Source organism: Onychostruthus taczanowskii, unplaced genomic scaffold (genome assembly GCF_017590055.1).
Source record: "Onychostruthus taczanowskii isolate IOZ18803 unplaced genomic scaffold, ASM1759005v1 scaffold2, whole genome shotgun sequence".
NCBI lineage: Eukaryota > Metazoa > Chordata > Aves > Passeriformes > Passeridae > Onychostruthus > Onychostruthus taczanowskii.
The window spans coordinates 8,884,455-8,906,996 of record NW_024499239.1 but is presented as its reverse complement, the minus strand read 5'-3'; the positions used below and the strand labels follow the sequence as shown (position 1 = coordinate 8,906,996).

The following is a 22,542-nucleotide window of genomic DNA, read 5'->3' as shown; positions in this document are numbered from 1 at the left end:
CGCACACACAGAAGAGCAGCTGTAGGACAAGCATTTGCTAGTCCCTGCAAACAGAATACTATTAGCTTTTTCCTTATGGTAAAAAGAGGGGTAAATCTCTTCCCCCGTTTAGGATTTGGCACTTCTTAACACTTGGTGTGTTGGTACCGTTCTGATTTGTTTGTGTGGGCATCATTTTTTCCTAAAGGAATCAATTTCTCATTTAAATACTAAATATTTATGGAAGGTCAGCAACTTTGTTAGCACCAAGCAAGCTCTATCCAAAGAGTAATAGAAAAGCCTGCCTTTGTCACCCTGAGCTAAGCAAGGCCTGTTTAGAATCAGCCCACTGAGACAGTGCTATTCTTCATACCCATACCATTAGACATACCCATTAGACACTGCTTTGAAGACTTTTTTTTGTCCCCCTCAATAGTCTCATTACTTAGGTGTAAAAATCAGATGTACACCCTTAGAGACACAGTTTGAAGATACAAGAATTAATACATTGTCTCATGTACTACATTTCTCTCCCTTTTGATTCCTTCACATGATGCCTTGTCAGAGAACAATTCTATGGAAGAAAATATTAATTTCTCCTTAAAAGCAAAACCACAAACTAAAAAAAACCCAAAACAACAAAAACAACAAAAAATCAATTTCAAATCAGATGTTAAAAATTTTTATAGTGTTAGACAATTTAAAATATTGCAGGCCAATAGCATGAATTTCAGAGTATATCTTGTGTTTTAAAAATACCTTGTGTTTTAAAAATACCTTGTGTTTTAAAAATACCTTGTATTTACAAGGTGGTACAGAGTACAAACAGCAAAAGCTTTTGACAGTCCTTACAATGTTTGTATCAAACAAAATCTGAAACAAACTACAACAAAATAGTCAAAACCCTGATGACCTTGCACTGCACAGAAAAACTTCCAAACTTCAGGAGTTTTACAAAATCAGTTCTCCCAATTCAGTCGTAAATTATAACATGGGGTACACACATATACAAAATCAATAGGTGCATATAAACAAATTGTATTTCCTTATTTCCTCTGCACTGTACAAACTAGACACATCAAAACAGACTACTTTTGAACAGAAAACACAGATATATATATATATAACATATACAAATATACATAATAACACAACAATATACATGTAAGTGTTACACTTCAGGTTCAGGAAATCAGCTGGAGGTTTCATGAAGTGCTCTGTTCTTCTGCAGCACTGTATTTAGTTCCTGAATCACATCTGATGGCAATTTACTATCTAGTTCCAAAGTAGTTTTGTTTGTTTTGTTTTTGTTTTTCTTCAGTGTCTTATGGGGTATTTGGTGTAATTCAGTCATCCCCGAGCCTGCATCATCCTCAGAAATCAAGTTTCGATGTGTTTTTGAATGATTTCGCCCTTTCTCCTCCTTTCTTTCCAAACATTGTGCCACAATAGATGCTTTTTCTTTCAAGTTTTTTCTTTCTTCCAGAAGTTCATTATCATGATGTTCACCAAGTCTTGATTTTCCAGCTTGTAGTTCTATATTCTTACAAAACAAGCAAAGAGAATTAAGTTAATTCACAACATATTAAAAAAATGCTTAGACTGCAATTTTTGCTCATTAGTTTCACATAAGTTTTAAAGAAAAAAAATTAATTTTACTCAAGAGCTGAGACAGCACAATCAGTTTTAAATTACCACAATTGTCATATTATTATTTAGTAATCCTTTTTAGTGAGCAAATTCTCAATTAGCGATACTTCTGAAATTTACATAAATCATGCACCATGGCAATGAAGACATGAAGGTTTATTTTCATATAACCACAATTTGATTTTTCATTCTACCACAGTAGACTAAATTTTAGCATTTTACAGCAGATCCATATACGCTAAAAGACCTAAAATTGTTTGGTGGAATTAATACAACTGTGCATATTACAGCTTTGATAACGTAATGACTGAGCAACATGAATATAGGAGAGATAATTTTAAACAATCACATAAGCATTTTAAGCAGCTTTTAAATACTAACTGATATGTTATAAAGACTGGCTTCTTTTTCAATCTGCATATTAGTGGGCTGTTTTCAAGTTCTTAAGCTGCAGAAAATGAAAGGTAAACCAGATGTTGCATCTAAATTTGCATTATTGTATTCTGGCTACTCAGGTGGTGCAGCAGTAGGTAGAACATTCCTTTTGTGGAAAACCCTGGTAGTTCTAAAGGAAAATTAGGTTCTGGAATACTTTCTTCATGTGTGCCATCTTTCTTGACAACCAGAAGGTGGAGAAAGCCGAGGGAGACTTTGGGTCTTTTTGTATTTCCTGTGTGGAACTTGTTCAGTTTGACTGCATTTTTTACAGAGTTACTCATCCACAGCGTATGAGCAACTTGTTCCTTGGAATCTTAATACCTCCTATATGTTAAAACAAACGTTAAAAACTACTCAAACATTAGGGAGGAGCTAGTTTAGATACAAAGAATTATAGAATAGTTTGGGCCTTTCTTGTATGACCTATTGTAAGTCAGTATGTTATTTGATCATGCTTGAAAGAAAATATTTTCCTCTTTCCTCAGCCTTCTTGTATTTTGAAATAAAATCAAGTACTTACTGCAGATACACAGCAATATATTTCTATTTCAGTTAAATAATTCTATATGAGAAATATGCATATTTCAAATGCACTACCCACATGTGCAATAAGTGGTGTAGAAATAACCAAAATGTTTTGGTTCTATTTGTTATTAGGATTCTTAGTTATTGAGCTTTTCAAACTTTTAGTATTACACATTTATCTTGCTAAAATACAATAAAACTGCTTCCAACAATTTTTTTTAGGAAAAATCAGACATTCAATATAGACATTTTAGCAAAAAAAATTAAACTCAGTTTCTGAGTATCTTTAACTTATGGTGATTTGGGTTTTTCTCCCCCCCACCCCCAGTCATCTTTCTCTCAAAAAGATATCACTTTTTTCACTGTTTGGAAAACTTTCAGTCTCTTTTCTTGCCTGTATACATTGATGACATTTCTACTGCAAGTTTACACATTGATCTGTAAATAGATGTCCATTTTCCATAACCAGCATATTTCAGAAAATGTTTGTTCCTGTTATTACTTTCTAGTGCTTTAAAACTGAGATATTCTTGCATGTTGGAACAGTACTCAAATTCATGGAAAGACTGAAGGCATGGTCTCCGAATGGTACATATTGTTTTTAACTAACTCCACTGAGGTATATTCTTAATATACTGGGGTTCTTCTGGGGTATTAATAAACTGGGATATTTCTTCTTAATAAATCATATCATATATATACTTTCTACCACTGTTTTACTGTTCATTCCAGTTTTAGCTTTCCATGTAAAAAAAAAAAAAAAAAAGCATTAGGGTCTATTTCTCATTATGTATTGTGTTAACCTAAAGTATGCAAATACCTTTTTCATTAAAAAAAGTATGCAAATACCTTTTTCATAAAAACCATCGAAATCAAAGCTGCAGTTCACAAAACATTAAAGTCCTCCCTAATAAAGCTAATTATCCACAAAAAAAAAACCAAACATACAGTACTGTAAGGCATTAAGGATTTTTAAGAATGAAGCTCAAAATTCAATAAAACTTTTATCCTAGAATGTTTGAATTTGTAACCATCTCAAAGAATGAACTTAGAGGTTTCAAGTGTACTTGCATAAAGAACAGGTAAGAGACACACCTAAGGGTTATGAAGTTTTTTGACTGACAAGACCTGATTACTTTCAAACAAGTTTGAAAATACAAGCATCAGAAAGAATTTGCTAAAAATTTCAAAAATACTTTTTGAGAAAAGGTTAAAAAGGACAAATTAAACAAAATACAAAAATTTGTAAACAAATTACAAAATACTTATATTGTAACATGGTTTTGTACTCTTGTAGTTAGGCATAGCAGAAATTCTTTCTGGAAGAAAGTGTAACACAAGACAGAGCTGTATTTTACATAAAGCACTGTGCCTGCCTTTTGCTTTTGGTTTACAATGGCAAAAGCCAACTTTACCATTCTGTACCTGAACCACCGCCTCTGTTAGTGACGATAACACATCCCATATTAACCTCTGCTTTCAAAATATTTTAAAATGTGCATGAAATGATACTGCTGCAGTCAAAGGACCAAGCTGTTGTTTCAACAGTTATTCACTGCTGCAGTCAGGCTAGTTACCACTACTATTTCCAAGTAGAACAGTCCTCCACTGCTTCATCTCAGCTGTAATTAAGCCAAGTAAGTTCTCTCCACAGGCATCAGTATCTCTATGGGGATACCAGAGAGTAATCTCAAGCTAATATGATATGGTTCAGATATATCACTAGTGCACAAAATGCAGTAACAAAGCTCAGTCTATTCAAAGAGTTGTAACTAAACGCTCTCATTCTTCTTTAAGACTAATAATAGCACAACTTAAATGTATCAACCTTAGTTCCATCTGTGCTTTTCTGTTACATTCACAGAGTACACAACTAAAACTGCGCAGTTATTTTAGACAGAAGAAAAAAAATTGTAAGATATGAATGCAGGACAGTGTTCAAGGCTCTTATTAAAAATAAAACCCATACTGTAATTATCTGCATAGTATTTCCAGCTAAAAGTCTTATTTACTCCTAATGAACAATCTATATTCAAAAATAAAAAACAAGCACAAATAAAAGTCCATTGTAATTTACTGAACAGCCAGAGAGGTTATGCAACTTGAGACTACAATAGCTGTTTTACATTAATTTGTCCTAAATGTTCCTTTAATGACAAAATATGGGAAGAGGCATTGATAATGAGAGCATCCTTATTCCATATTTATCTAGCTCGAGGGTGTTCACTATTACAGGACTACTTATTACAGAGTTGTGGGTAAAAGTTCTACATCAAGTTTAAACCCCGCTTACCTCTGTATTCTCTCTAATTTTACAAGTGTTCTTCTCCTGATGAATGGGAATTAGCGGTAAGCCTCTGATCTTTGGACTTTTAGTTATGGATTGTTTTCTTGCTTTCCCAGCAGGTGGCCATATATCTGCATGCTGAAGAAAGAAATTATTCCTTATTTTCCAAGTACAATTTCATAAATATATAAGATTCTTTGGTATGCAAAACTCCCTTGGAAAAAGCTATATACTGCACAACACCATGCCCTTCTATTGTGGGAGAAAGGGAAAAATACTATGATGCTTAAAATTTTGTTAATAATTCATAAGTTCTGCACAAGGTTGAGTGAAAAGAACCAAAATGTCTCTATATAATTATCACATATCAAATATCTTCCTTCCTTAATATTATTCTCATTATCCTGAAAAAAATAGAAAATATCATCAAATATGTCATACATATTGACTTCTTTCACAATTTCAAAATTCCACAGAAGCATGCTTTCATGAGTCCCAACAAAAGTTTCTGAAGTAAGATAAAATTACCTCAATTACCTCAAGCGTTTCAAAACGTGTTTCTTGTTGAAGTTCAAGACCCAAGTGCAGGGTACAACACTTGGGCCACAATAACCCCAGGCAGTGCTACAGGCTGGGGCAGAGTGGCTGGAATGTGGCCCAGTGGAAAAGGACCTGGGACTGCTGGTCCACAGCTGCTGAACATGAGCCAGGGTGTGCCCAGGTGGCCAAGAAGGCCAGCGGCATCCTGGCCTGTGTCAGAAATAGTGTGGCCAGCAGGAGCAGGGCAGTGATTGCTCCCTTGTACCTGGCACTGGTGAGGCAACACCTCAAACCCTGGGTCCAGTCCTGGGCCCCTCACTGCAAGAGACACTGAGGGGCTGGAGCGTGTCAGAGAACAGCAATGGAACTGAGCAAGGGTCTGGAGCACAAGGCTTGTGGGGGGCAGCTGAGGGAGCTGAGGGTGTTCAGCCTGGAGAAAAGGAGGCTCAGGGGGAACTGACCGGGCTCTACAATTGCCTGAAAGCAGGCTCTAGCCAGCTGGGGATGGGCTGCTTCTCCCAGGCGGCCAGCGACAGGGTGAGAGGAAATAGCCTTACACTGCACCAGGGGAGGTTTAGGTTAGATATTAGGAAGAGTTTCTTCCCAAAAAGGGTGATTAGACATTGGAATGTCTAATCACTTCAGTCAGCATGCCTGGAGGTGTTTAAGAAAAGACTATGTGTGTCACTCAGTGCCATGGTCTGGTTGACAAGGTGGTGTTATGTCATAGCTTTGACTCAATGATCTCAAAGGTTCTTTCCAAACTAACTGATTCTGCTAAAATTTGTATTAATAATTTAGAGAAAATAATTCTTTAACGTATGATAACAACATGTGTTATCTAAAACACAATCTACAAATATGCAAATCTGGTCAGGTTTCAATAGTAGTCTTTGCTTTAGATCAACTGAAATAGGTCAGTTTTGGGAGAAAATGTGAAGTTTTACTTTGAGTGAAAAACAATGTGAAGTTTTACTTTGAGTGAAAAACAAGACTGGGAAGAGAAGGGAAGTAAAAAACCATAAATTACTTACTGAACATTTAAAATTTGAGCACATGAGTGCTCAAATCACAGTCATCAAGTAATGCTAATAAAAACCAGAAAGGCAGATTTAAGGACAAGGTATTTCAAGACTATTTTACTGAAAAATCAGCAACATGAGATTCTGTGAATCCAAGAGAATGTCCAAGGCCTACAGCTAACTCAGCAAAACTCTGAAGGAAACTGGCAAGCCAGGACTGCAAACCCACTAAAGCAAGTCTCTTGAAGACTGTATGTAAAAAAAAAACAGTTGTGGAGCTATGATCATACTTAGACATGGAAGTAAAAAGAGCATTACCATTAAAACACATCAGAATCAGTGAGTATTGATTCATGATGGCTGACTAGAAATTGAAAACCTTTGTTCTAAATTTAGAAAAAGTATTTTATAGACTCATATATTGATGGAGTAAAAAATTCTCACACATCGTGTGACAAAAGTGATGCAAAAGTCTGTGATAAGAGTTCTCTCCAGTGAAGAGTTCTCTCCATTTAGAACATTTTTTTCCAATGAAATGAGACATTATCTGAAAGAACAGCTCTTGCCAACCAAAATCAGTTTATTGTGGATCAAGATACAACAAACAAACACAATCCAGAAAGTGATGGAGAAACTTTAATCAGCTTCTGAAGAAAACTGTCTGCCTTAATTCCCAGCAAGCCTAAGGAAACCATCCCTGTCAGCTAAGCAGTCTGATTTCCCTTTTGTGCCTGTAACATTTCTTAAAATAGAACTGAGAAAGTGTATCAGAAATACTAGCAACATATTAGGCCACATAAAAAATGTATTTATTCATAGTTTTGACCCCTCTGTTCAACTACACCTCATGGTAGTATAATGTGCCTCCAACTGATCAAAGGCAAGGAAACAGGAAGAAAACTATTGTATCCATCTTCATACCAATTAATTACTTCCAACTGTATGCTATGCATGCTCTTAAGAGATTTTGTACAGAACTATTATAGAATTCAAGCCTCATGCTTTTCAGGATGGTTTTGCATAGAACTGAAAGGAACATTGGTTCTACTTCAAACACTTAGTATGTACCAGCTTGAAATGGAAGATTATTAATCTCTGGGTTAACTTGATTGCCTGTATCAAAGTACTCTTATACCTAGATTACACTGGTACCTACACTTTGCCATTTATATACTCTGCACTATTTATACTACAGGAATAAACATTATCAGATACCACCAAAAAAAAACAGTAATAGTACTATCTTACTGATATTAATTACTAATAAAACTTGAGTCTGCTCAAGCACTGAGGAACGCAGTACTATTGGTTTATGTCACTCTTAATTGCACAAGATCATTAAATGTCAATGTCTTAACACTTCAAAACCAATTTTACAATATTTTTCAATTTCCAATCTAAGTAATTCCACTCACAAAGAAGATGTGCTGCCTGCAATCACTCTAACACGTGTTCAAATACAGTGACAACATACACAGTAAAAAACCAAGCTGACTTCCCTAAAGATGGTCTCAACTTGAAAATTCTAACTAGAAATAATCTCAGTTGATATTTACAGTTTTCTGGCTTAGAAATTGGATAATGTGGTAATAATCATCTGCTGCTTTTTAGAGATCTTACAGCAAAATTTATCAATATGAGGCATTGCATTCTTAAGGAGATTTTCTCTGTAACAAAGTAGAAGATTGCAATTAGAACAATACATTAAATCTGCATCATTACCACATCATTTCTCATGTAGTCTATAGACTGACAACTTTACTGATGTCCAGAACACCAGTTAAAAAAAAAAATCAACAATTCCCACAAAAAATCAAGCCAAACCAAAAAACCCTTCCAACAGAGTACTGCTAATTCAGTGCACTGTTCATTCAAAATTCACTTTATTCTTTTGGAATAAAATTTTAAAAATAACAGCATCAATTCATAGCATTTTTTTTTTTAATGTACGTGACATGAATTTTTTTTTTTTTTCTGTTAGGAAAAATTATCCTGGACATTAAGCATTATCTCCTAGTTTTTTATCTATATTGTCAAAGGAACTTTGTACATCTGCCTGAGCAGAATCCTAAGACTGTCCTTCATTGTGATTTTGTGTCAAAAGGACTTCAACAGTTACCAGCCTTGCATGAGTTACTTCTAAGTTTCCTATATCAATAACCTCTGAGCCTATTTGCTGTGACACTGCTCAAGAGATGTATGCCAGCTGTTTCCATAGAAACAACAACTGTCATTTCAGTTAAGGGAGCTCAATAACACAAGAATTTGGAAGTCTTACTTTCAAGGCATGCATTATACTTCTAGCACTACTATCTATGAAAGTCAGATTCTGTTTTAGAAAGTTGCTAAGTCTGTATTTCAACAGTCTTGTGCTCAGCCTACTTTATGCAACACAAAGCTCCTAGGTAATCATAAATCTAGCAATGTTTATTCACAGTGATATCCTGCAAAGCTCCTTGAACATCATGGGAAAAAGAAAAATCTGACACAGACACAAAATCCTGTTAAAACCTTAAACTGCGTTCCAGTCTCCTGTCAGGGTAAATTCTTCCCACCTCGCTTACTTCCACTTCTCCAATGCAAACATTAAACTCCATTTCCAAGGATGTGTTGTATGTCACTCAAACCTATATCCTCCTTACAATCTTGTAGCAAGCAGAAGAGTACTTAATTTAGGATAAAGCCTACCCAACACAATGAATTGTCAGTCTTAATGAAACAAGCCTGGATAGCAGAGAAATAAAGCCATATTGGCACAGCTCTTCAACTGGGCTAGTTCACACCACTATGCTTTTAAACATTAAACCCTTCTTTCATGACTACTTTAGCAGCATCCAAACTAGTGAGCAAAGAAATAGCACTTGGGTATTGTGGCACACAGACACACTTTTTAGGTCAATGGCCAAAATTTAACCGACAAGAGCTTTCTAGAAAGGAAATAATGGTCCTTCTTTACCAAGCTTGTCTACAACACAAGCTTGTAACACAAGCTTGGGGTGGGATGGGGAGATGATGTCAGAATCTAATGTTCTCACACACTCTCAGAGCAGTCATAGTCTTCGTGGACTAAGACACATCTTTCGGCACTTTTATTAGAAACTTTTCAGAAACTTTGGCACTGAACCTTATATATAACACATACATATTTAATGGGATTGTTATAACAGCAGACTAAATTACATTTTCTGATCAGATTAGTACCTGTGCCATAAAAATGCTGATCATCCACTCCATCTGCACATCTTGTCCATCACAACACATATACCTAGAACACAATGCATAATTAATATTAAAAACAATGGAGAGGCCTGTTACAGCCACACATATTAAATAATAAGCTTCCAAACTACATCAAATAGTGCTTAAATTCATTCCTGCTATCTATATTTATTATTAACACTCACAGAAAAAATAGGCATATATAAATACTTCGAATTATCACTTTACCTACTTTGAAGAAATGTCTGTGCTTCATTTTAAGAATGCGCACAGGATTAAAATCTATCATTCTAACTTTATAACTATTATTTGCTCTCTGGTCATATAAGGAAGCCAGACACCTAAACCCAAAAGATGAACTGAACATATCAATTAAGAAAGTTTCTTTACTTAAAAAAAAACAAAAATAAAATTCAACCTGAAAGCAAAATAATGCCCATTAGTTTTCAAACACTCTTACTTTGCAATTGAATATTTCAACAAATATTAGACAGTGAAGTTAAACCAAGTGTGCGTTTCATGTTTACCTACCACTGGTGTTTTTCAGAAAATACTGCAAGTCCCCAGCTGAAAGAAGTAAGATATTCAAAAATTAGTTCCACAAACAAGGACATATTCCTCAAACTGCAGAGATTAATTACCTTTACATAGTCCTTATAATTTGAAAAAAAAAAATAAAACTGTGAAGTCTAAATGTGTACTGCAAATCCAGAATAAAGTTGTGGGTTTGAGGATGAATTTTGCTAATTTTCTTACAACTGATTCATATTTAATGAACCTTCTGTTCTAGACAAAGGGTTATAGCAAAGCACTGCAGATGACAGCTGACTAGTTGCTGCATTTTTGCTGTGGATGTGCTTTCAAAAAGGAGCTGGATATAAAACTGTCTGGTAAAGAGTCCACTACAGTGTGGAAGTCACAGAGAGAGAAGAGCTATGCTTGTACTATAAACAAAAGGAATCATATGATTTTATAGGGATGTAATAATTACTAGGGAAATGAAAAGGGAGGGGGTGCACAATGAAGCCTCTGAGGTGAAACAGACACTTCTGGAGATCCAGAAGAGACTTGGTCAAAACTCTTCTCTTGAAAGTAGACTAAAAATAAACCTCAAGGTAAAAAAACCTGTAAAGACACATTTACATAATCTTTTTACTCCTATTTTGGACTAATCTCCTAGTCATTCTGCACTTGAATTAAAAAAAAAAAAAAAAAAAAAAAACACAAAAAAACCACCAACATTTTCTGTAATATGGTTAAGCTTTGAAATTCACAGACCTTTTTGGAGAGTTTTGATTTGCCAACTGCAAAGGAAAAGTTCAGGCAGATCTGTTTAAAGGCTACAGCCAACCTAGACTCCCTCTGGGATAAGATCCTATGTGCATTGTCTCAGTATCTCAAAGCTTTGACCGAACAAGAACTGGAAACATCTGAGAAAAACAGGTGTCATTTTTCACTGCTCTTTTCCTGAGAGATAGTCACTGATGTTTGTAAAGGGCACTGTAGTCTTCAGCTAGCAGAAACATCAAAATAACAAAGATCCTTAAAAAAGAAAATCCTCTGCTGAACAACAGGAACTGCCAGTAAGGGCCATGACTAGCTGGTTTTCTCATCTCTCTTTTTACTTGGTGCAAGGAAAATGTGTCCACCAATGACATGCAGGACATATACCAAAAAACTAAGTGAGCCAGGAGCGACCATATCCACAAGAGATAACAAACGCACTTTAGATTACGAAGAGCCAATCAATAAAGTAATTTACTAGCACAGATTAGTTAACATGGAACATGAAAACAAATATAGGAACAGAACAAATAATATTACAGGGGATAATTTAATTCAGCATACTGCTATAGGCTTCTTGATTTTTCCTTGTTCCACAATGTTCTATGCTACCCTTTATTGATGATACTACAATACCTTTTACACAGTGTTTGTTTTCTTTTCTATTCTTACTTTGTTGGTGGCTTCATTTTCTTTTTCACTCCAAGATAAAGCTTCAGAGAACTGACAGGCAACACTTTTTCAGGTTTGCTAGCCTGCAAATAAAGTAGGATTCTAATTATTGCATCAGGAATATGCCAAAGAGAAAATGCCACATGATTGATTTCACAATTCAGTTTCTTTCATGGAGTGCACCCCTCTTTTCTAGCAAATCATTAAAATATTTTCTCTCTTCCTTTGCCAGTGACAAAGTGTATCTTTCACTATTATCGGAAGCAGACTGATTAAGAACTTAAGGTTCACATGAAATCATAAAACTGTAACACAATCAGAATAATGAAGATGTGGTGCTATATATGAACACAAACTCTTCAAGAGACAGGAAGATGGGAAATGGGATTGCCCTCTGTTAAATAGCCTCATCTATGGAATCATGAGAATTTTCTTCAGATCAGAGAATGGGCTGGGTTGGAAGAGACTTTAAAGACTATCTAGTTCCAATGCCCCTCCCATGAACAGGAACATCTTTTACTAGACCAGATTGCTCAGAGCCCTCTCTAGCCTGACCTTGAACACTTCCAGTGATAGGGCACCCCCAGCTTTTCTGGGTAACCTGTTCCAGGACCTCACCACCCTCACAGTAAAGAATTTTTCCTAAAACTCAATCTAAACCTACTCTCAGTTTGAAGGCATTCCCTGTTGCTCTGCTGCATTACACTCTTCTAAAACATCCATTTCCATCTTTCTTCTAAGCTCCTTTCAGGTGCTAAAAGGCCACAAGTAGGTCTCTTTTCCAGGCTGTCCAAACCCAGTTCTCTCAGCCTTCCTTCATAGACAAGGTGCTCCACCCCTTTAATCGATCTGGTAGCCTTCCTTGGACTTGCTCTAACAGGCCTATGTCCTTCCTGTGCTGGGACCCCAGAGCTGCTGCAGCCCTGCAGGTGGGGTCTCACCAGAGCAGAGGGGCAGAATCACCTCCATGGCCCTGCTGCCCACGCTGCTCTGGATGCAGCCCAGGACACGTTTGGCTCTCTGGGCTGGGAGTGCCCATGGCTGGGGCCTGTCCAGCCTCTCACCCACCAGCATCACCAAGTCCTCCTTGGCAGGGCTGCTCTGGATCTGTTCTTCCCCCAGACTGGGCTGATATCATGAGTTTTCCCAAACAAGGTGCAACACCTTGCACTTGATCATGTTAAAGCTGCTGAGATTCCCATGGGCTTACTTTTCATGCTTGTCCGGGCCCTTCTGGATGGCATCCTGTCCCTCAGGAGTATCAACCATACCCCCAGCTTGGTGTCATCTGCAAATTTGCTGAAGATGCAATCAATGTCCCTTTCTGTGTCACTAGTGATATTAAGTAGCACTAATCCCAGTAAGGATTAGCACTAATCCCAGTAAGGATACCACATGCCACTGATGTCCATCAGGACTCTGAGCCACTGATCACTACCCTCTGGATGTGACCATCCAACCACTTTCTTATCCATCTAACAGCCCACTCAATCAATTCCATCTCTCTCCAATTTAAAGAAAAGAATATTGTGAGGGACTATGTCAAAGGCCTTAGAGAATTTCAGATAAATGGCACTTGCAACTCTTCCCTTGTCCACTGACATAGTCAATTCATCATAGAAGGGCACTAAGTTGGTCAGGCAGGACTTGCCCCTGGTGAAGCTGTGCTGACTGACTCAAACCACAATCCCAGGTTTAGACAGTGCTTCATCCATTAGGCCACTGAGGCCACTGAATCAGGATGAAAAAAAAAAGCAAATTATGTCTTCAAACAACCCACAGAAGTCTCTGGATAACATATCCTGACTTTTATGGGACAGGGGATGGGGAGGGCAAGGCTTTGTTCCTCCTCCTATCTTCAGGAAGGGCAGCCCAATGAGACAGAAGGAGTCCACCTGTTTTCTGGACAACACCAGTATTGGGACTTTCAGAGGAACCTATATAGAACAAAGAAATGCAATAACAGGAATCTCATTTAATTTAACAATGTTATATACAAACTCTTGCATGGGTGAAGGAAAAAACTCTTTGAATGACAGAGGGTGGGAGGCAGTTCTGCTGATAGGGACTGGAGCATGCTGGTAGGTGCCAAGATGGGCATAACCAGCAGAGTGTCCTAAGAGCAAAGATGGTCTCGCTTTCCTGAGCTAGCAGAAGCAAAGGTAGTAGGTGGAGGAGAGTGATTCTCCCCCTTTCCTTATTGCTTCTGTGACTGCATTTTTTGGATCATTGAGACAAAAAAGAGAATCAGTAATCTGGAGAGGGTTCAGCAGGGGCCCACCAAACCATCTGGGGGCTGGTGCACTTGCCCTGGAGGAGAGACTGACCTACCAGCAACCCCCCAGCACCTACAGTGAAATTTCAAAGTAGACCGAGTGAGGCTTTTCATATTGTCAGAAGACTACATCTAAGGACAGACAAACTTTCCCACATGAGGACAGGTACTGCAACAGGCTGCCCAGAAAGGCTGTGCTGTCCTCAGGGTTTTCAAAGACTTTAACAGATTAAAGTCATGCACAACCTCAGCTGCTATCCCTGCTCTGCACAGGAAGCTGGACAAGGATCTCCTGAGTTCCTTGCTTGCTCCTTCTTGAACAAACTACCTTTAGTCAATCTACAGAAGACATAGACCCACAGGTATGAGAACTGAAGGTTACTGGAAGATGAAGTGCTGAAAGGAAACAACAGATGCACACTATTACAGAGAAAAACTAGTATTTAACACAATACAAAAGCATTTCTTTAGTAGTTTTGGGTCAAGTGTTTTAGCTTTCAATGTAGAAAAAACTGCACCAAACAACTTAACAAATCTTATAATCCCAGTACACAAAGCTACTCCTAGAGTTTGTCAGTTTTGTCTCTGGATTCTCAATTTCCCATTCTGCAGCTTTCAATTTCTAACACTCCAATGTGGAAAAAAAGAAACACTTAAGAGAACTTAAGAAAACAACAAAACACACAACAGTTTTACGGTTGGTATTTTTGTGTAACTTCCTGCTCACAAGAAGAGTACTGTCAGGATGAAAAAATACCCCTGCAGAACATACTATTAAGTTAAACAACTGCATACTTCTCACAATAATGCACCTTAAGGGAGCCATTTCTTTGTCTGTGAGCTTATCTCTTAGCAACAGAACATTAAAGGGGTAAATTATTTCAGTCAATTAGCACAATATAGTAATTTAGCATACAGTATTCATGGAAACTTTCAATGTTTTTGATAATTGCTCTTGAAAAGAAAATACTGAACAGAATGTATCTCCACCTGCATATACAAAGTTAATTTGCTATTAATGAGAATTTATAAATTAATTAGTACGTGTGGCCTTATTAACTACAATTTTCCATCTGCAATGTCAGGCTTTTGTACTAGTCATTCCGAAATATGACTAAAATTAAACCAAGATTACTCATGGTAGATTAGTATCTCTCAAAAAATGTAAAACAAACTCACATACTATTTTATCAGAATGGTATTGCCATTTGCATTTTAAAAAAAATAATTTAAAAGTAAGTGTTCAAAGCGCCTCCTGGGTTGGGGAATTCAATTTTTTATAAATTAGAATGGCTTAAAAGAGGAGATAATAAAGTGGTAAAACAATCCTATCCTAAATTCTCTCCAAGATACTAATTAAGGTTTTATGGGCATATTAATTTATTCTCACATATGTGCCAATTTGAGTTTTAGCACTAGACTGTAAGACACTATTTGCGACATTCTGGGGTCATTCTAATTGAGACTGTATCCACAGCTTCACAAGAAGACACAGTGCATTAGCTTATGTGAGCAAGGGATATGTCTTAAAAAAGTACTTCAGGAAGGTCAGCAATATACATCCATATTTTTTGGATGGGAGAAAAACAGCAGTCAGCAAATATAAAAGCACTTGATACCTTGATTTTTTTTTAACCAGAAATAATTGGAACTAAAACATAGTTCTTTATTAATATTATTTGCTTTATGCTTAAATATAAGCTGCATACACTCAAACCCACTGGTTTAAGAAAACTCCCATGAAATATTTACAACTGAACCCTCCCTGCTATTAAATATGACTAAATTCACTTCTGTGGAATTCTGAGGTGCACATAACCTAATTATCCATACTAGTTTTTAGAGGATGGAAAATACATCTGAAAAATGTTGTTGGGAAGCAGGGAAATATTTTCCTAGTGTATTGAGAGTTACTGTTTCCTATAATCTCTTCTATCATGAGAGAAGTATGTATAAGAACCCTGTTTGAATTTTTAAGGGCTTTGTGTGAAATACCAAAGAAAAAAATGGCATGCACTCCTTTAAGTTCCATATTACTTCTGCTGCAGCTTTCTACAGCAGGATTTCAAATAATTTAATGTCAGCACAAAGTACCCAAACATTGTTCTATTTTTAATTTTTAAAGCTTAGAGTAAAGTATAACTACAACAGCTAAATGACAAACCTACACAAATTCCTTCTACTAACACACCTGTGAAACAGCAAGACAAAAGTCATAGTCAACCCCAGATTCTAGAAGTTGCCATTTCATATGAGAAATGTTTATCTATTTGTTGATCTTTTCTTTTCCAAACAAAAAAGAAAGCTTAATGCAAAGTTTGTTGGAGAGTTTGTCGGCTGTACCTTCATATCCTTATACAGAAGCAAGTTTCCTTCCTGTAACACAAAATAACGGTCTTGAAATTTGTTTCCTGACAGTAGTTTTGATGGTTCTTCCTTGTACTTCAGATTGCCTGCTTTCACGCTACCTTTCTCATTTTTCTCTACCAAGATAAAGAAAAGCATTTTGTTAGAAGATTTTACAACAGTGGAAGCTCCTCGTTTTTAAGTATTACTGCATATCAAAATACTAAAATTACATTAGTCAAATTGATTCGGTATTATGCTATATATATAAATAATTCTATTAATTATATAAATACACACACATATATACACTATATATTACATTTTAATACATACTGCATATTAATATATTCTATATTCATAAGGAAGGCATTCTTAAATACACATACCATTATTATTTTAATTATTGGAAAAAAGTCTTCTCCGTTTCACTTGTATGATAACATGCAAGGAATCTACCAACAAATTTAAATTCAAAGAATGTTTTCAGCTTATAATGTGTAGTTAAAAGCAAGAGTATGACATGACTACTGCACCACCACTTCTAGGTATTTTCAGGTTTCTCATTCTGCTCAATATCCACGTATTTTTCCACTACTTTGTCATCTTTTCCCAGTGAGTACCCTTCCCCTGCAAAAACTTCTGGACAATAATTACAGTCATTGCCATGCTGCTACAAGTCATGCACATACAGTGAAACTCAAACTAAAATGGCACTTTAATAGTTAAAGTGAGGAAAAACAAAGGAAAAGACAATAATTCCTACTGTCTTAATGACAGAACACAGAATTCAGCAGAATTCTGAAGTATACTTTTCTCCCTGAGGTAAACAGAAAGCAGACTGCAGGCATGAGAAGAGACCAGGTAGGCAGATGTAGCCTTCTTCATTCCAATCAATTCATTTCACCTTGAAGAGGGACCCAGATTAACAGGGCTAATAATTACTCCCAAACACTACAAGCCTACTACTTATGCTATATATTGGCTTTCACCACCTATTATTTTTAGCTAATTGTAGGTACCTCCAGTAATTCATTTAGGAAATACTGAACCAACTCCTTTTAGGAGTCACAGAATGGTACCACTAGCTTTTGTACTATATTACTTTCAGCATAAGAAATAAAACTGTGATGTAAAAGGGGTGTAATGTGTATTGAAAATCTCATTCTTACCAAAGGACTCAATTGGCTTTTTTCATTAAAATTCCACTTAGACTTTGAGCATCTGATATCAAACTCTATTATTAAGAAGCAGTACATGATAAAATATAAAAAAAAAAAATCTAAATCCAGAATCCATACATTTCAACATTTCAACAATTAAAATCAGAAATTAATTAGAAGTCCTCAGTTATAAGTGCAAATATACATGCACAGTAAAAAAAACCTGGTTCTCTCTTTTCCAATAAGAATATGTATTTCATATTCAGAATATAATATGAATCCTTATCCACACAATCATAACCACGTTCTTCCATTTTTTTTCTTTTTTTTATTTAACTATACAAAATGAGAGTAGCAGAGTACTTAATGAGAGTAGCAGGATACTTCCACATCTGTACCAAGCTGGAAGATTTTACATTTCTGCACACAACTCATAGCCTGACAAAAACTCATTCTAAACTTCACAGCACTCCTATGGCAGCAAATCTGTCAAATGCTTGATACTTACAAAGATATTAGAATAGCCTGAAGGAGGAAAAAAATAATTCTCTAAACTGATGATATTCCATGTACTTCAGAAGCCTGCATTTCATTAAATAAACCTAAGATAATAGGGATGTATCCTAATCAGAATGTATTTTTCAGACACAAACTTTACAAAACATGCTAAACTTGCTAGAACTTGGCAGCTAGGAAGTAGGTACACTTAATCCATGGAGGATCGATCCACCTATGGTTCAGAAGCTTGCATTTCAAAGAATATCTCTGAATAATAGCCCCTGTTCTCAGAAATCAATACTTACCACTCAAATTATACAACACTGTACTGGAAAAAAGTCAAGGACTTGCATACACAGAATTCATAGTAAATTTAACAAATAAGTAATATCTAGTTTTCTAACAAATAAAACTTTAATATGAGAAAATTTTTGATAAGGAAAAGAAAATGGGTCTTGAAATATAATTAAGCTGTCCTGAATATCTCTTAAACCAAAATACAGTGCACATCTTGCCCTACCGAGTAGCACTTGAAAGAGTGCTTCTACAACAAGCATGAAAAGCTATGGAATTAATTGTCAGGAACTAGCAACTAAAAACTGTAATAAAGTAGAAAACTCACCACAAATTTGCTGAAACATATCAGTACAAATAAACTAACTATTTTTTCCTTGAAAAGCTGGTTTCTAAACAAGAGAAAACATACATCTAGACCTCAGAGTAAGGTCTGGATCATAGAATCACAGAATAGTCTGAATTGGGAGGGACCCACCAGGATCACAGAATCCAACTCTTGGGTGAATGCCCTATACAGGGATCAAACCCTCAACCTTGCTGTTATTAGCACCACATACTCTCCAAATTATTCAGTTGCTTGAGTTCAAGTAAGTATGTCACCTGGGATGGGCCAACCCTGGATGCCTCTGGACAGACTGAGGAATGAGATGTTGGAAAGCAGTGCCATGGAAAGGGACCTGGGGGTCCTGGCCAACAGAAAGTTGAATGCGAGTCAACAGTAGGGTGGGCCAACCCTATCCTGGGGTGCATCATTCGCTGCATCTTCAGCTGGGCAAGGGAGGGGACTGTCCTGCCCTGCTCTGCACTGGGGCAGCCTCACCTTGAGTGCTGGGGGCAGTTTTGGGCACCGCAATATAAGAAGGCTATAAAGCTATTAGGGAGTGTCCAAAGGAGGGCAACAAAGGCAGTGAAGGGCCTTGAGGGGAAGCACTGAAGTATAGAGGGTGGCTGAGGTCGCTTGGTCTGTTCAGCCTGAAGGAGACTGAGGGGAGAACACATCGCTGTCAAAAACTCCCTTGTGAGGGGAGGCACAGGGCCAGACACTGATCTCTTCTCTGTGGTGACCAGTGTCAGGATAACAGAATGGTCTGAAGTTCTATAAGGGAAGCTCAGGCTGGATATCAGGAAAGCTTCCCCCAGAGAGTGGTTGGGCACTGGAAAAGGCTCCCAGGGAAGTGGTCACAGTACCAGCCTGAGAGTACAAGAAGTGTTTGGACAGTGCTCTCAGGCACAGGTGTTACTCATGGGGCTGTACTGTGTAAGGCAAGGAGCTGGAATTTGATGATCCTTCTGGGTTCCTTCCAACTCAGAATATTCCATGATTCCATGAAATTAGTTTTGTAGTTTGGAGGCATCAAATTAGATAATAGAAATTTCTATTAGCAAACCATAGTTATATAAATATATTCCCACAATATGACCTAGATAAGAGCAGTTTCAAGCTTCTCAGGAGAAGTTCACAAAGTGTTAAGTGCCTGCAGAATTTCTGTACACTTTTATATTTCAGTGGGAGAGCTTATATTTTGTAGAAACAAACATCCATATCTCAGTGTTTTCATAGGGAATCACCACAACCCTCTGTAAATCTGTAATTTTTATGAAGTAGCAGTAATTCAGTTGTTCTGGGACACTTTGCTCCACTGAAAACAATAGCCATCCTCATATTTCCATGCAAAATAACTAAAATTTTAAAAATTACATACCACTGTAGAGATTCACCATGTCTGCTGTTAGAAACCTCTTTATTATTAGATATGCAGTGCCAGGCTCTGGTAGTGAACTCCAGTGAAGAACTTGTTCTAGTACATTCTCGGTATAATGCAGAGGACGTTCTGAAAAATGCCAAAGAAACAAAACACAAAAAACTAGAATTAAAATAAAAAACCTAACAATATTGGAGGCCCTCACAAGTTACAACTGCCTGTAAACAACAAGGTCTCATTGACTTTGAACTATAGAAGAGAAATACTGCTTTCAAAATAAGACAATTAGGCACTTCACTGACAATACCTTTGCTGGCAGTGTTTGCACAGGTACTGAATATAAAACTAAACAAACAGTAGCCAAATGTTCAGCGACTCTTTTGTAATGTTAAATTTTTAATGTAAAGACACAAAAGTACTGCTTTCACACTAAAATACAAAAGTTTAGGACCAATTACAGTATGATCAAACAGAACTGAGACCTTCAGCTATACTCTGCCTTACTGGCCTATGCTCAGTATGAAAATGAAACATCATAGCTACCAATTCTCCGCATTCAAAGAACCAAAGAATTTGGAGTGATCACAGTGAAAAAAAATGCCTCCAACTGGATTGGATTATACTGTCTGTTATTGATCAAAGCAGACTGAAACAGACTCCTGGTTTCATTAGATTCTTTTTACTAGTGGGGAAAAGCATGTGGTCTTACTAAATCTTCTCCCTGTTGCAGTGGCTAGGGAATATCCAAACTTGCACCTGTGTATTTCAGTCTTGTACAAAAAGTGCAGCAAGATTAAACCATTACTGAAGGCATGACTAGATGTATGTGTGCACTGCAAAACTTCAGATGCTTAAACACACATAGGCATCATCCATCCTAGAAGAGACACTCTGAGACCTAGCAAAGAATTGAAAAACTGCAGTGATAAGAGAGCCCAGCCAGTACTCCATACAAACCCCAGGTTCACTTACCAAATGAAGGCAGAAAAGATCTTGCAAATCATCCCTAAATCTGCATTACCAGATCCAGCAGAAATCTGAGTGTCACATGAACAGCACAGCCTGATGCAACACTGATGTGAGTGCTGAAATTCATGAACTCACAAAAGCCTTAACAATGGCTTTGTGGGTTCAAATGTCATTTTATCTCCAAAGAGAGATTTTTCCAATATATCTGTGTTCCCATTTGCATACCAATCTATGTGGGTCAGGTCTTGAGAAGAGCTGGGTATGGCTCCTGAAAAGTCACACCTCTATGACACTGTCATGTTGGGTCACACAGTCTAGCCATGTCCCCTGAGTACTGAAGGGCAAAGTATGCAGCCTTAATCTCATTTTTCATTCCTGCTATGGTAGATGAATATGAAATGTCAACAGCTGCTTTGGGACTCTCCAGCACTACAGTCTAGCAGAAGGCATTTTCCAGAACACCTGAACACTAGAGCCTCAGAAAGCAGCAGCCACAAATAACACACTTACATGACAGAAAAAAACCACTGCTGTTTCGGGATGCAAAAATACCTACACTACCTGTAGAGATGTGATAACACCCATATAAAGATTTCTTTATTCAGACATGACACCAAAGCAGCCTAACAAGAATATCATTCTGCAGATAGCAGCTCAACCCCGACATTATTAACACCACTACTTCTGCCCTTTTGTTTTAAATGATCAAACTTCTGAATTTTTGGGAAACTTTGGACGCTGACGTGATAAAGTTTAAACACTTGATGCCTTTGTACAAGAGAGAAAATCCACTTTAAGGAGAAGAACTTTACAAATCAGAAGCAAGAGACTGGCAAATCACCACATCTTCCTAGAACACCAGCACTCCCAGAGTAAACATCTACTGTTTTATTTATAGTTAAATATAAGACCATCTGTCATCATGGATTACATGGTACATAAATCACCATGCTGAAAAACCATTAGCTATTTTACTGGTAACACACCTCATTTACAAACTATCCATCAATCACTTATTATTTAAAAAATTATATACACCCTATTTTGTAAAAGCATATGGTATTTAATATTTTGCATTAAGCTTGATAAAATCATCAATTAATGCAAGTTCTCTATATGCAAATAATTTAGCTGATTTTTTAATATTGCAATTCTAGTATTTTGAACAGCAAGTAGTCAACACATACATTCAACTACCCTTTCTTTCACTTAGGTCATCATATGCTAGTCAATATTCTAAACCAGTCATTCTCACCTTAAACAACATTAACTATTAGTAGAAACTGACTTCTATAAAATATGATTCTAATTTTCTTACTTTCTCAGGGTTCATTTTCCTGACAGTATATAATAAAAAGTAAAATAAAAAAAAAAAAGTAAAAAAAATTCAGGGTTGAGTATAACAAGCAGAATACCACAATGCACTGGACAGGCAGCAGACCGCACCAGGAAAAAATGCATAAAATTAATTTTTATCAGAAAGACACCATGATTACTGATGTACATTTGAAACAAATATGCAAACTTTTTCTGTCATTATGTGTCACTATCTCAACTAATTTGTAAATGCCACAGGGTGTTTGTCAAATGACACTAGTAGAATCAACTTGCAGGAGCAAAGACTCAAGTAGTCCTTTAGTTCTTTAGTGTGACATGTTGACCAAATATTTTCTAG

The 22,542-nt window shown here is 36.7% G+C and overlaps 1 protein-coding gene across 1 annotated transcript in view; it reads right to left on the bottom strand.

Annotated features, from left to right (window-relative positions):
* Window positions 1–1,171: 1,171 nt before the first annotated feature.
* ARAP2 (ArfGAP with RhoGAP domain, ankyrin repeat and PH domain 2) overlaps window positions 1,172–22,542 on the bottom strand; it is a 105,546-nt gene continuing 84,175 nt past the window's right edge. The window contains exons 26-32 of the mRNA XM_041402880.1: window positions 19,899–20,027; window positions 16,235–16,374; window positions 11,617–11,699; window positions 10,192–10,227; window positions 9,643–9,706; window positions 4,886–5,017; window positions 1,172–1,522 (exon numbers count right to left, since the gene is read on the bottom strand). Of these exons, the coding sequence (XP_041258814.1) occupies window positions 1,172–1,522; window positions 4,886–5,017; window positions 9,643–9,706; window positions 10,192–10,227; window positions 11,617–11,699; window positions 16,235–16,374; window positions 19,899–20,027 (935 nt within the window). The remainder of the gene's footprint in view (window positions 1,523–4,885; window positions 5,018–9,642; window positions 9,707–10,191; window positions 10,228–11,616; window positions 11,700–16,234; window positions 16,375–19,898; window positions 20,028–22,542) is intronic.